At 34.1% G+C, this 13,598-nt stretch overlaps 1 protein-coding gene across 1 annotated transcript in view; it reads right to left on the bottom strand.

The window, feature by feature from the left end:
• The window catches only part of LOC136800438 (patatin-like phospholipase domain-containing protein 7), a gene marked incomplete in the record, with an annotated part of 54,397 nt that extends 48,463 nt beyond the window's left edge, over window positions 1-5,934 (bottom strand). The window contains 6 exon segments of the mRNA XM_067057096.1: window positions 291-349; window positions 701-782; window positions 1,098-1,198; window positions 2,033-2,151; window positions 4,022-4,103; window positions 5,826-5,934. Coding sequence (XP_066913197.1) covers window positions 291-349; window positions 701-782; window positions 1,098-1,198; window positions 2,033-2,151; window positions 4,022-4,103; window positions 5,826-5,870 — 488 coding nt within the window.
• Window positions 5,935-13,598: the final 7,664 nt, after the last annotated feature.

Here is a 13,598-nt window from a genome sequence, read left to right as displayed (position 1 = left end):
GTCTCAAAAAAATCAGTTCGAACAGGAAAATAATAATTTTCGGCGATTTTCGCTAACATTCGGAGGAAAATTTTTATGAGCAAAAATCATAAATTCCAAAAAAATGAAAGGACATTAAAATAAGTCCTAATTGAAATCGTAATTTCCAGCCATGATAAGTAAAAGATGTCCTTAAATTTCAAATTGTTATTTTGAAAAATATATAACATTTTTATAAAAAGAACTTCATTTTCCAGGGTCTGTCTGCAACCTAAAAATGTTCAAAAAAAATATCGAGATTAAAAATTCACCTGACACTTCTCAGCATGAACATGACTTCAGCAGGTAACATTGAATCACTTCCGCTTACCTAGTAATGCAAAGGAAAACACCTTTATTATTGTTATAACTGGTTATAATGGTCAAACGAGAAAATAACTTATTTGAAGCAGGGATGTTTTATACCTGTTTGCACTCCGGAAACGGAGAGAAAACACTTGAAAACAAAGAAATATAATAGTTATTATTTAATCCTCTGAGTTCAGCTTTTGCTTTTTTCATATACCGGTTATATTAGGTAATACTGACCAAATCGTTCAGGAAACTTTCTGCTTCTTTATTAGTACTTGCCTAATCACAATTTCAGCCTTCCAAAAATTTCAATTCGACTGAGATATTTGGTAAACGGTTTATGTCCAAAATACAAAATACGTTGTCTTACTTCCGCAAAATCAGCTTCTAGCAAAGAGGCTGGTGGATCTTTCAGCATTCGCTTTATTTCACTGTCTTGCCTTTGCAAAAACCTAAGGAGAAGGTAACCAAGGTAACCAGCAATAGATCAAACAACGAACAATCTGAAAATCTTTAAAAGTGCATACCAAAAAAAATATAATTAAAAGTTTAACAAGCTACATGCTGAATGGACCTACCCGGTGTTATAAAAGAATAGGAAAGAAATGACAACAATAAGAAAATGCAGACTAACAAACAAGTCCCAATCATGATATATATTTTAAAATAATAGGTTGGGGAAGTTGATTTTGTTAATTAAATTAACCATTCAACTTAACCCTCTGAATCAGGTAATTGTTCCAGGGAATCCGGATGATAATAATAACCTTGAAAAACCAGAAGCTCTTCTCTTTTTATTGTATCGTAAATCTCTTGTGCTTGTGACCTCTTCGGGGCCTGGAAGAACATCATCTTTGAACTGTTTGACCTAAATTGATCAGACGATTATCAATTAATTTGCAATCAACCTTTAGACTAGGGTAAGCATCTTGCTCCTAATGTGACCATAGTGGGCATTCCCCCTGGATTCTTGGGGATGGGGGAGGGTTTCGGATTTTTAAAAAAGTGGGGGGGGGGGGGTTGATGAGAAATTTCAGGTGAGGGTAAACCTATGTAGTAGGTAGTAGGTGGGGGAGGTGACTTTTTTCAGGTGGGGTTGTAGATTTTTCTGTATTTCCTCTGTCTTTTTCAATCATTTTTGACACACAATAGAGAAAAATAGAAAAACAAATGTAAAAAATGTCCATGTTGAAATTTCATTTTTCTCCCGTCCTTTTAGGAACTTTAATCGCAATTAGGTTGAAGTTTGAAGATTTCACAAATTTAGGTAGGGATTTTTTAAAAAGGTGGGGGTTGGAGGGGTGTTGCTCACTATGCAATGTGTCATCGATGATGCAGAAATCTTTATAAAAGATACATATTCGTAGATATTCGTATTTGGTGCCCGTTTGCAAAAGGTTAAGCTAATGGGATCGATACTTCAAAAGTTGCCAAAAACTTCGTTTAGGGGCTTTCCAGGATGCACAAAGAAATAATGAGTTTGCAATTGAAAGCGACTCCTCCCCTAAAGTAACGTTTCTCTTCAACTTCATCCATGTGGGAGTTGCACAATATTTTGTGCATCTCAGCCGCTGAAAAGATGTCCCTGCTGATCGGTTTTCAGTATCGAGAAGATCCATTAAATGGTTGCTGTTCAAGAAAAACCCGATCTTTTTCTGTTCCTTTCTTCTGATTTGAGCAAGAAAGACAAGTTGAAACATACCTTCCTAAGCATTTTGGTAGTGTAAAATCTGACTTTGTCTCTTCTCCGAAACCTTGGTTTTTGTCTGAAAAACTCTGTAGGCGGAAACACCATGCCAGGATTGGATTTTCCACTCGATGCTAGAAAGTCATTCGAAAATCGAAATATACCTTAATATTAAATCAAGTCCATTCGCTTTAAGTGTTCACTAATTTATGATTTGATTGCTATTTTTCAACAAAAGTTTCAATTCTGAAATAATATATTATACAGTTCAGATTTTTTTCGAAAAATGAAGATGAACTGTAGCCGTTTTCACACAAGGATTTTAGTTATTTATATAATTACTTTTCACACAGAACTATTGTATCGAAATAAAAACGTGCCAGAAAATGGCCCATTTAGGTGGATAAACACCAAAACAGAGTTTTTTCAACTCCAAGTGCTAGCTTTTAGAGGCTATAACTTCGGATGCAATATATATTTTCAGGGAAATAATCATATTTAGATAAAATCAGGAGGCTTTAAAATATTTGTGATATGCAAAATACCCAAATTTTAAATACGCTTTTTTTACGATCAGTCGTAAACCTTAAAAGAGATTAAACCAAATCAAATCTTACAGTTTACGAGTATGGAGGGCAACAGTTAGCAAACTTTGGCCAATGATCACTTTTGAACGGCTAGCGTTTTAAGGCTAACATATTCAACCTTTTTTAACTCCAAATGATTTTTATAGCTCCAGGAAGTATTTTATTAGCATACCACCCACGATTATTTTTGATCTAGGAGAGCTGTGGCCATGAAAATTGGTAGAAAATGTTCTTCATCAAAAGACTAAATTCCAGGAAGAAAATAACATTTTATGACGTTAACATAAAATTTCCACTTGTAGGAACAAAAAACAAAATTGCTGGGTCCGTTTTTTCCATGAAGATCCACTGCTAAAATCAATGCTGAAAATTAGTGAATTTTTTAAAATCAATGACTTCTTCTTTATTTTTCATCTTCATATTTTGAAATTTGCCAGAAATAACTTTCTCAACTTCTTCTTTGAATTTTGAGAGAATCGTACCTTTTTCACTGTCGTCACAAACGCATCATTCTCGAATTATCAGATTTCTGTTATATTCGCGTATATAATAACAATACTAATAATAATAGCTAGTATTTTAAGTGGTTTGCCATGGAATACCGAATGAGCTTTTAGGCAGCTCAGCTATTGTCTCCCCCAGTGGTCCCACTGTAATAATGAGTATGAATTAAATTAAATTAAGAACGAGAACTGCAGGCAACAATAAATTTGTTTCTAAAAAAAAAAGTTTCTTAACTGAAAAATAAAATAAAATCTTGAAAATGACTTTTCACAGCTTTAATTTTAATCATTTCATTAATTCACCTTCTATGCCATAAAATCTGAAGTTTCCTCTTGAAATGTTGGTTTAAGAACCTGTAAGAACCTGTAATGGCTATGGTAAGGTAATCTTTTAACAAATTTACGATTGTTTTAGCTGGTCAAAGTTCTTGATCCTTTTTTCACTACAATGTAATTTTTAGATGCTTAGTTATTGTTTTTATGACTGAAACAATGAAATTTGTGTCTTGTACGTAACCATGTCTTCAAATTATAAAATTAGAAAGTAATTTTTTTTATTGTTATGCATTATAATTTAAATTATTACACACTTCAAGTTACTGTTGAGGTATTTTTATGGGATATTCCAAAAGTATATCCCCGAATACCAAAGAGGTCATATATTCTTTGTCCATGATGATTCCCTCGAAAAACCTTGAAATCCGGGGGTCGGGACAGTAAAATTTCTTGGGAAAAAAATTGTGGGAGGTCTTTCAAATCAAATGTAACTGAAAATCAAAGGGAGTATAGAACTGGCCAAAAATCCAAAGGTCAAATTCTCCAAAAATAACTCAATAAGGTATAAAACGAAAGAGAGAAAGGCATGAATATAAAACGAGCTAAGGGGCTAAAATGCATGAAAGTAATAAGCGTACCTGAGTCATTCTTTTTACGACAAAAAACCAGCAATGTAATGACAAGGAGAACCAAGCTTGACAAACCAGCAACCACATAGTTCTGAGGAGCAACACAAATTTAATCTCATTAAACTATAAACAGAGCTACATAAATTTAATCTTAAAAAAATGATCCTTTATGGACCTTACCATGGTTAACCAACAAAAACATTAAATTCCAAATCAGAATAAATGATTGAATCATTCACGAATAATGCTGATGGTTTTAGGTGGTATGTTTATAAAGACAAGCAACATGCTGAATGGACCTACCTGATGATGAGAATCAGATAAAAATAGGACAAATAGCACAGGGGGGGGGCACGCAGTTACTACAAGACATGATGTGTAGTAAGTGCTTTTTCAACACTTTTTTTCAGGACCACCACCCTTTGCAGTTACTACACCTTGGTAGTAACTGTTTTCAGAAAAGATTTCCAGGTACCACCCCTGTTTTTGAGTGATATCATCAAAAATATGCTCGAAATTACGCTAAATTGCAATTATTTTTCAACCTAAAGCCATTTTTGTGCTAGATTTTCTTTTAATTTACTTGGTTAACAGCTGTTGAGAACATTTTAATGATAATTAGGGAAAGCATAATTTCAAAGTTGGGTCTGAGAAAAATTTCAGTGAATCAAAAATTTTTTTCGTCCATTTATAACAAAAATATTTTTTTTAACAAAGAATTTTTTCACAAAAAAATTCATTTTTTGTGAAAAATTTTGAAAGTTCTTTAAAAAGAATTAAAATATAAGCACTTACTACACCAAAAGTGCTAGTTTTAGTGTTTGGCACCACCCTCAAACAGCAGTTACTACACTGTGTAGTAACTGTTTTCATAACTTCTGAATACAGTACCACCACGGTAGTAAGTGTCATACTGTCTTGTAGTAACTGCGTGCCCCCCCCTGAATAGCAAGAGAGTAAAAAAGTGTAGTGAGCAGCTTGAATAGATTACCGTGAGTATCACAGCTCAAATTAATATCGACCTGTGAAGTATAGTTAAAGTCGTATGACTTACAGTCGTAGATACTGGGGTATCTTAGCATGATTTCCCTATTGACGATAAAAGGTGTGAACTTTTTGGCCCAAATTTGCCCAAAAAATTATTTTTTTGAAAACTGGGCTCCACCATAATTAAATATTACTGTACGATTCTATATCGCTATGCAAAAAATAAGAAAAAAATACCAATCCAATCGTGAGAAATGCTCTTTTTCCCTAAAAATGACATAAGGAAATTTTTACGGCCAAAAAAAATTCCTCTGGCTCCCGTCACTTTTTGGGAATCACCATTTTGCATCACTGTGCAAAAAATCAGAAAAAACTAATGAGCCAATCCTGAGAAAAGCTGGTAACAGACGAACAGGACGGACGAACATCAGTTAATTTAAAGGACCTCTACCTACCAGGGTAGGTCCAAAAATCAAATTAAAAAAGAGATTGAAAATAAAATTACGTATAAAATTCTGTATAAGAAAGTGAATCTACCTCAGTCATCATTTACCTTATGATTTACTTTTTATAATATATCCGAACAAAATGCAATAACCTGATTTTACACAGTCCAGTTTGAAAGGTCCAAAAAACCCGTTTTTTGTCCAGAAAAATTCTCATGGTCCAATTCTGAGAAAAGCACATGCCACAAGGCAACATTAATAAGTCTCTTTTAAGTATAACAGTATACTTAAAGAAAAACATATAGAAAATGTTTAAAAAATACTTTCGCTTTTTATTATAAAACAAATAAAAAAAAGACAATGATGAGAAAAATACTTACATTTTGAAGAAAACTGTGCTTAATATGGTCCACAAAACTATCCATTATAAAATCATTTATCAGAAACCAGCCAAGCCATGTCTGTCACTTTAGATTTCAACCTTTTAAACTAAGAAAAAAAACAAATGAAATACCAAAATAGAAACCAGGTGATGCACAATTGCTCTTGTAAAGAAAGCAAGAAGTTGAAGCGGCATGAAGACCCAGCGATACAGCAATAGTTAAATGTTTGTTCTCAATGCATATACACTTCATAATAGAAGTCAAAGTTCGCGGTGATCGAATTCACAAACCTTGGATGGTAAGACAAGTGCTCTACTAACTGAGCTACCTGACCACAAATACATATATTGCTTGTTGTATTGTGTACTGATTTTTTCAACTTTTTTTCCAAAACGAACTTGAATTGACAAAGCACTGCTTCTTCAAAAACGTTCATACAGCAAGACAGACAGCGACAATGTAAGCATGATGCTGGGCCAATTTTATATTCAACATAATAAAGTATTAGCAAGTAGCTAAAACTTCTAAAATTTACCAGGCATACAATTCTAAGTATTAGTATTCTCATTCATAATAGATAACTCTGAAAAAGTATTAAAATCATAACTAAAGTTTTTATCTATGTTCTTTGATCTCAGCAATGTCATAATCCAAAGGGAAGTCGACCTTTTTTAAATGGAAGGGTGTGTTTATTTTTAATAGAAGTTATGAGAGCTTGTTTCGTGAGTTCTTTTCAGAAATATATTACAAGGTACTTTCTTTTTAGTTTTTACACTTTATGTCATCAAAATGAAAATGAAAGATTTTTTTAATACCCCTATAGACAGATATTCGACAAGAAAAACCAGCCATCATTGATATCTATTATTTTTTCGTTTAATATAATTATGGTTTATTGTTTAACAATTAGTTGTAGAAAACATTCTCCTCCCCTCTTTCAGTTTATCTCTAAAGCAGTCTAAAGCTCAAAAAGAGCCTGCTGGAGGTCTTATTTGGGTGAAATTTTTAAGAGTCCAAATTTTTTTTTCTTATTCTACTCAAAAAATTGAACAAATCCTGAAAAAACCAGCCTTTTATTGATATTTGAAAACTAACTTTCACAAAATTCCATTCTTTTAGTGGACCCAAAAATGCCAGATTGGAACTTTCAAGCTGCCATTATTTCAAGAACTACTGAAAATATTAAGCTGAAATTTTCCAGGATCTTCTTTCCTCATCAAAGGGACCATTTGGTCAAAATTTCAGCAATTCTGAGACATCAAGGTATCACACCCTCAAGACTCTTAAAAAAATGACTCTTAAAGCATGAACACAAGAAAATGGATCTTTAAAACTACAAAATGCACTAAAAAAACATCAAATTTAAAAGATGGAACAAAATTGACAATCAAAAAAAAGAATTCCTGTTTAAAGGAATCTTGTACACATTCAAGCTTCCATTTGAAATGATCATTGTAATGCGCAGGTAGGAGATGAAGCTGAATTTAAAAAGCTACCCTCCTAAATGACCCTAAAGGCCATCATTTTCTCAAATGAAGAGTATTTGGAGACAGTTTTACGATTGTTCAAAAAATCATGGTTAGTTTTTAGCTATCATCATCCGTTTTATTTCCATTTCTGGAACATTTGAAAAAATATTGGAAAAAAGGAAAAGTGTTACGGGTTATTTATTAAAGCAATCGAAAGTGCAGCATTGGGCACAACGTCAAGTATTTTCATTTTTCTCATATCTTTTTCTTTTCAAAATTATATGTTTTGTCCATTTTATTGTTTTAAATTACAAAAACATTCGAAATTATTTATCTTCTCTCCTGGTTCCCACCTCAAACAAATTCCACTAACAATCGAAAGCTAAATACCTTCAAACAAAAATCAAAAATTCAATCAATAAATTGTTGCGAACCAGCCAAAAATGACCCTAAAAACCCCAATTTTTGTCAAAATTGTAAGTAATCTCAAGGGGTATTTTGGGCTAAAAATCTGACCTTGAAAATTTTGTGTGGTTTTAATTTTCGTGAGTCAGCAACCTCATACAAATTTGCGATGCAGCAAGGGCCAATGGACCTTCAGGCCTGATGAAATATATAGATAGATAGATAGATAGAAGGATAAATTTGCAAGTTTCATTTTATGCAAAAAGGCAACAATTTCCAAAACATTATGAACTCAGCCTCCACTGATGCAAGTTACCCAATCTCACGGTATCATTATTGAAAGTTTGAGAAAATTCTACTGATGCAGAAGTTTTTTACAGCCAATTGAAAACACAGTCTGCTTATACTTACTATGTTTGCTACCGGGTGTGCGACAAATAAGTTACCCTCTTTGATTTGATATTGTAGGCAGTAGAAAAGAGATTTTTCAAAGATTGTTTCCGAATCATTCAGAGGAAAGCTTAACTTAAAATTTGGTGTAATACTTTTTAATTTTACTTCATTGGCTCAAATATTATGTTCAAAAACCTAAAATGTCAATTTTGAAAATGTCAAAAAAGGCGAAAAACGAGAGTATCAAATTGATTGTAATGAATAGAGACACAAAACGATTTTATGCACCAGGAAATGTATTTCCATTATGTAAAAAGCACTTATTTACTAAGTTAAGCATCCCTGTAAATACAGGGTGAATCAAGATGAGCTGCAACAGTTCAAATGAGGCATATTTTTCTCAAAACTTTCACCATCTCTACCTTTCTCAACGATGATGTACACACAGAAAACTATCGGAAACTCTTGGAAAGATGTTGAAAATTTTGTGGGGGTTGAAGCATTCTACATCTTGTTTATGCCCAAGGGGAAAACAGAAGTAAAAAAAAAATAGAGATAAAGACAACATAAAGAGTGTTACAAAGAGCAAGACTTTGTGTTTCAATGTTTTGGTAAAAGAAGTCCTTTCTCTCATAAAACGATACCCTTGTTTTTAGCCTTTTTTTGACATTTCTTTAAATTGACATTTTAGGTTTTTGAACATAATATTTGAGCCAATGAAGTAAAATTAAAAAGTAATACACCAAATTTTAAGTTAGGCTTTCCTCTGAATGATTCTGAAACAATATTTGAAAAATCTCTTTTCTACTGCCTACAATAACAAATCAAAGAGGGTAACTTATTTGTGGCACACCCAGTATATCTTCTAGGTAAACAAACGGTAAAAAAGACACAAACGTAATTTTTTTATGAGTGCTGTTACAATTGCGGCAGCGTAGAGGAACTCACCAAATGTTCCTAACTAGGCGTGTTTACAAATCGTTACCAAACATGTCCAAGAATTACGTCAAAACCAAAAGTGCAAAATTGATGCTGTGTTGCAATAATTACAAAGTTCTATATATCATGTGAAGCGTTTCCTGCTGTAGGTTTTAAATAACATCAGTCTCAATAAGTAAAAATTTGAATATGAAAAGTCCATAGCTCTTCTATGACGTCATTCTTGAAAAAATGCCTCATTTTATAAAGAATTACGATCTCAATTTTCTCGAGTTAGGTTAGGAGAAATTGAATATACCCGTTTTAAATGTCTTCTATAGTTTTTGACGAGCTTTCCAATAGTATAAATTGTTTTTCGTTCTGGTGACGTTGAAAGGTTAGAGGGTCATGATTACAGGGTCGAGTAAAATTTTTAGGATCAGTAGATGATCTGGGATGTATGGGAACAAGAAAAACCATTTGTCCCAAAGTCATCCAGATTTTACATGTCATCAGCTGTGTCTCTCTAGAACCTGTGTGTGAACTATTCCATATTATCCCCTCCTCAACTAAAGTCAGTCTAAGCTTAAACTCCTACCTCTTTTATCTTTCCCTTTTACGACAATAATACAATGCTGACAATAAGTTGACACAACACATTGACAAGTAATCCCTCTGAGAAAAGTTTATATCAAAATCTGCAACAAAAACGTGGTCTCTCCTACTGATTGCTTCCTGGCACTTCTTCGCAGTTGTTTATCAAATTTCCACCAATGAGATTGTTGCATTTCACATGGCCTGTGGCCTCTCAGTGCCTTGCACGACGATCGGCTGTAAAATTCTACCCTTCATATTATTTTTTCAATCCGTGATCCTAAGGGTTTATCATTTGTAACACTCCCGTATTTGGACGATTCTATATTGTGGGCGCAAAATAAGGCAGAAACTAAGTTGCACCTCTGCACAAGAGTGCCGCCTTATCTTTATTCGCCCACCCGAGAACACAAGCAGGCTAGCTCTAAAGCTCTAAAACAGCATAGAAGAAGAAGCATCCCGCGAGCCATTTTACAAAATATCTGCTGTTCTTTACCAGGTGGTGGGTTTTTTGAAACTGACAAGCACATCCCATTTTCTTGGATGGCTTATTTCTTCAAATTATCTGCTGTTCGTTTACAGGCAAAGAGATCATCGATGAACAGCAAAGAGTGTCTTTTAGATGAAAGATACCACCCTCAGTTAGGGAGACCATCCAGGATCCTGCCATTCTATAAGCCAGCAAAAACTGAATGACATTTGAGGAAAATCGCAAATAACAGTCTACGTATTCAATTTTTCGAATCATGCTTGAAGTCTCAAATCGTTCCAAAGTTTTTAAATTTCCGGATTCCAAATAACGGATGTTTCGATAATCGAACAATACTTGAATTCCAACTTCGTCTTTTGAAAAAGGAAATTGGCAAGGGGAAAATCGATAAATCTTCAAACACGGACAAATTGCTTGAATCAAGAAATCATTTAAAAACCGTATTACCTCCAAAATGTCGCCCATCCGCTATTATTTACACTTGTGAGGACTTGCAAATATTCAGAAAAGAAAATGTTCTTAAATTGAACGAGAAACTATTGCGTTTATCTGAAGAGCAACTGTTATTTGTTACCAACTTGATTCGTTACCTCCAAAATATGTCATGGATACCTTATCGCTTGGCCCAAAAAACTCAACCCTCGACAAATTTGACCAGAACACTATACTGGCAGAACTTGATAAAGTTTCAATGAATTTTGTAAAGATAAAGAGGTACCTGACAACAAAATTACTAAAAAACTTTTTGATAGACTGAAGCCTATTGGAAGTCAACCGCCACGTCTTTATGGTTTGGCAAAAATCCACAAGGATGATGTACCTCTTCGACCTGTTTTATCGATGCCGGGATCATCTTATTATAAAATCGCCAAAAGGTGACTGATTGGTTGTCTGTCGTTTCTGAGTGTAACATAAATACTTCAACGAAGGAAGTATCCAAGAGTTTGAATGAAATTGGGTTAGACGAGGATGCGGAGATTGTGAGTTTTGATGTTGTCTCGTTATACACCAACGTGCCCGTAGATGACGCCATCTAAGTTTGTTCGGATCTATTGTATGATGGTGATTACCAAAAACCTCCAGTAGATAAACAAACTTTTATTGAACTTTTAACGATCTGTAGTAAGGACGTATAATGTTGACGGATGATGGCTTCTACCGCCAAACCGACGGCCTCGCTATGGGCAGCCCTCCAGCTCCAATGTAGGAAATGGCTGGATGAGCACCTTCGCAACAAAAATCAGTGAAGGCAGGTGAAGGCTCTAAGATCTACAATCGTTATATGGATGATATTATACGCGATATTGCAAAATCTAAAATTGATGAAACCTTTACAAATTTGAATGGTTTAAACAATAACCTAAAGTTCACGATAGAGAGAGAAAACGAGAATTCTAAACCTTTTCTTGACATGAGAATAATCCGTAAAGGTAAAAAGCTAGTCTCTACTTGGTATACAAAGCCAACTGATACAGGTTTAATTACGAACTTTTATGCTCTTGCGCCATTACAGTACAAACGGTCAACTTTAATAGGGATGGTATATAGAATTCACAGAGCTTGTAGTACACCTGGAAATCTCGATGAAAGTCTCAATCATGCGAGAAGAATCTTAAATCGGAACCAGTATCCAGAGAAATTTGTTGAATCAGTCATTACAGTTATCCATAACCAGCCGATAATTTTAAAAACCATAAAACAAAAGAAAGTCCGAAAAGATTCATTCTGACATCAAAAATCTTGAAGTAACAGACGAAGTGATCTCAAGTAAAATATGCTATATTTCGTATTCTATCTAATACATCATTCAGGCAAAAAGTAAGTACAAAGAATAAAAGCTACTATTTATAAAAGTCATGGTAAAAATCGTAAAAAATGTTATCAATAAAAAGGCAATTAAAATGTAAAATTGGCTAAGTATAATATATATATAATATATATAATATCAGTCAATAATAGAGACTAGTTTATTTTCCGATACTCGGAGTTTCGTGCCGTTTCAGGCAGTCTTCAGTCAGATTTTAAAAAATTACAAAAACGACATTCGCAATGTCAATCTTCAATTATACAGTTTAGTGTCTTCATTTGTCAAAATTGACGTCATTTCAGCAAACACAAGAAGTCGTTTAATCACGAGCGGTATGAAAACGAAACAGAACTTTCCAAACAATATTGGAAATTCAAACGTCAAAACAAGAACCCAACCGTATCGTGGAAAATCGTTAGACGAACTGGTGGATTCCAACGAGCCTCGATGAAATGCAATCTTTGTTTAAATGAGAAGCTTGAATCGCCACAAAATTCGGTGACATCATGAACTCAAATTGAACTGATATCAAAATGTAGACATGTCAACAAGCACACCCTCGCCTTGTTTGACAGCAAAGACTGAAATGACGTCAATTTTGACAAATGAAGACACTAAACTGTATAATTGAAGATTGACATTGCGAATGTCGTTTTTGTAATTTTTTAAAATCTGACTGAAGACTGCCTGAAACGGCACGAAACTCTGAGTATCGGAAAATAAACTAGTCTCTATTATTGACTGATATATCGCTCTACCGATGGTATAGAGCACTTTCTTGAATCGCAAGTCAGATTTGCAAATAATATATATAATATATATATTTTTTACATTTTAATTGCCTTTTTATTGATAACATTTTTCACGATTTTTACCATGACTTTTATAAATAGTAGCTTTTATTCTTTGTACTTACTTTTTGCCTGAATGATGTATTAGATAGAATACGAAATATAGCATATTTTACTTGAGATCACTTCGTCTGTTACTTCAAGATTTTTGATGTCAGAATGAATCTTTTCGGACTTTCTTTTGTTTTATGCAGTTTTATGGTCATTACAGTTACCTTAGCAAAAATCTATAGTGTCTCGAATGAACCTGAGGAAAATGATGCTGAGGATCAGCAAGAAAAGAAAAAGTTCTTCATTGAATACAGAGGAAAGATTTCAGAACAGTTCCAGAAATCACTCTATAGATTGAATGCACCGTGTAAGATAAATTTTAAAATCAGAAAATTAAAAACACATGGGATCATCCCCCCCCAGGAAGATGGGGGGGGGGGGGGGAATCAGATTTTGGTGCCAGGGGGGAAGTGAAAATTTCAAGCTTGATGGGGGGAGAAAGGCGAATAGGGGGTATATTCAGTCCTCTACCTAGTGGGGGGGAGTAATAGGATAAATACAGACCTTCCTGGTGTGTTTGGGCATTCAGGCTTATGAGCCTGTCTTTCTAGGGATTTTGAGAGTCTTTTTTTTGCTATAGTAGCTTGCGAATTGAGGCGAGTCTGGATCATCACTTCGCAACCCTTATACAATACGGCTAGGGGGATTTCCCAATTGGGGGGAACATGAATTTTAAAGACAGGTGGGGGGGAAAGGCCAGATGGGGGATTTTAGCTCATATTAGGGGGGACCAAAAAGCTGGAGGACGCCATGAAACAGTGCTACCATCTTTGAAATGTCCGATCGAAATAA

Source organism: Clytia hemisphaerica, unplaced genomic scaffold, assembly GCF_902728285.1.
Source record: "Clytia hemisphaerica strain Z4C2 unplaced genomic scaffold, Clytia hemisphaerica genome assembly, whole genome shotgun sequence".
Lineage (NCBI taxonomy): Eukaryota > Metazoa > Cnidaria > Hydrozoa > Leptothecata > Clytiidae > Clytia > Clytia hemisphaerica.
This window is presented reverse-complemented; position numbering and strand designations above follow the sequence as displayed.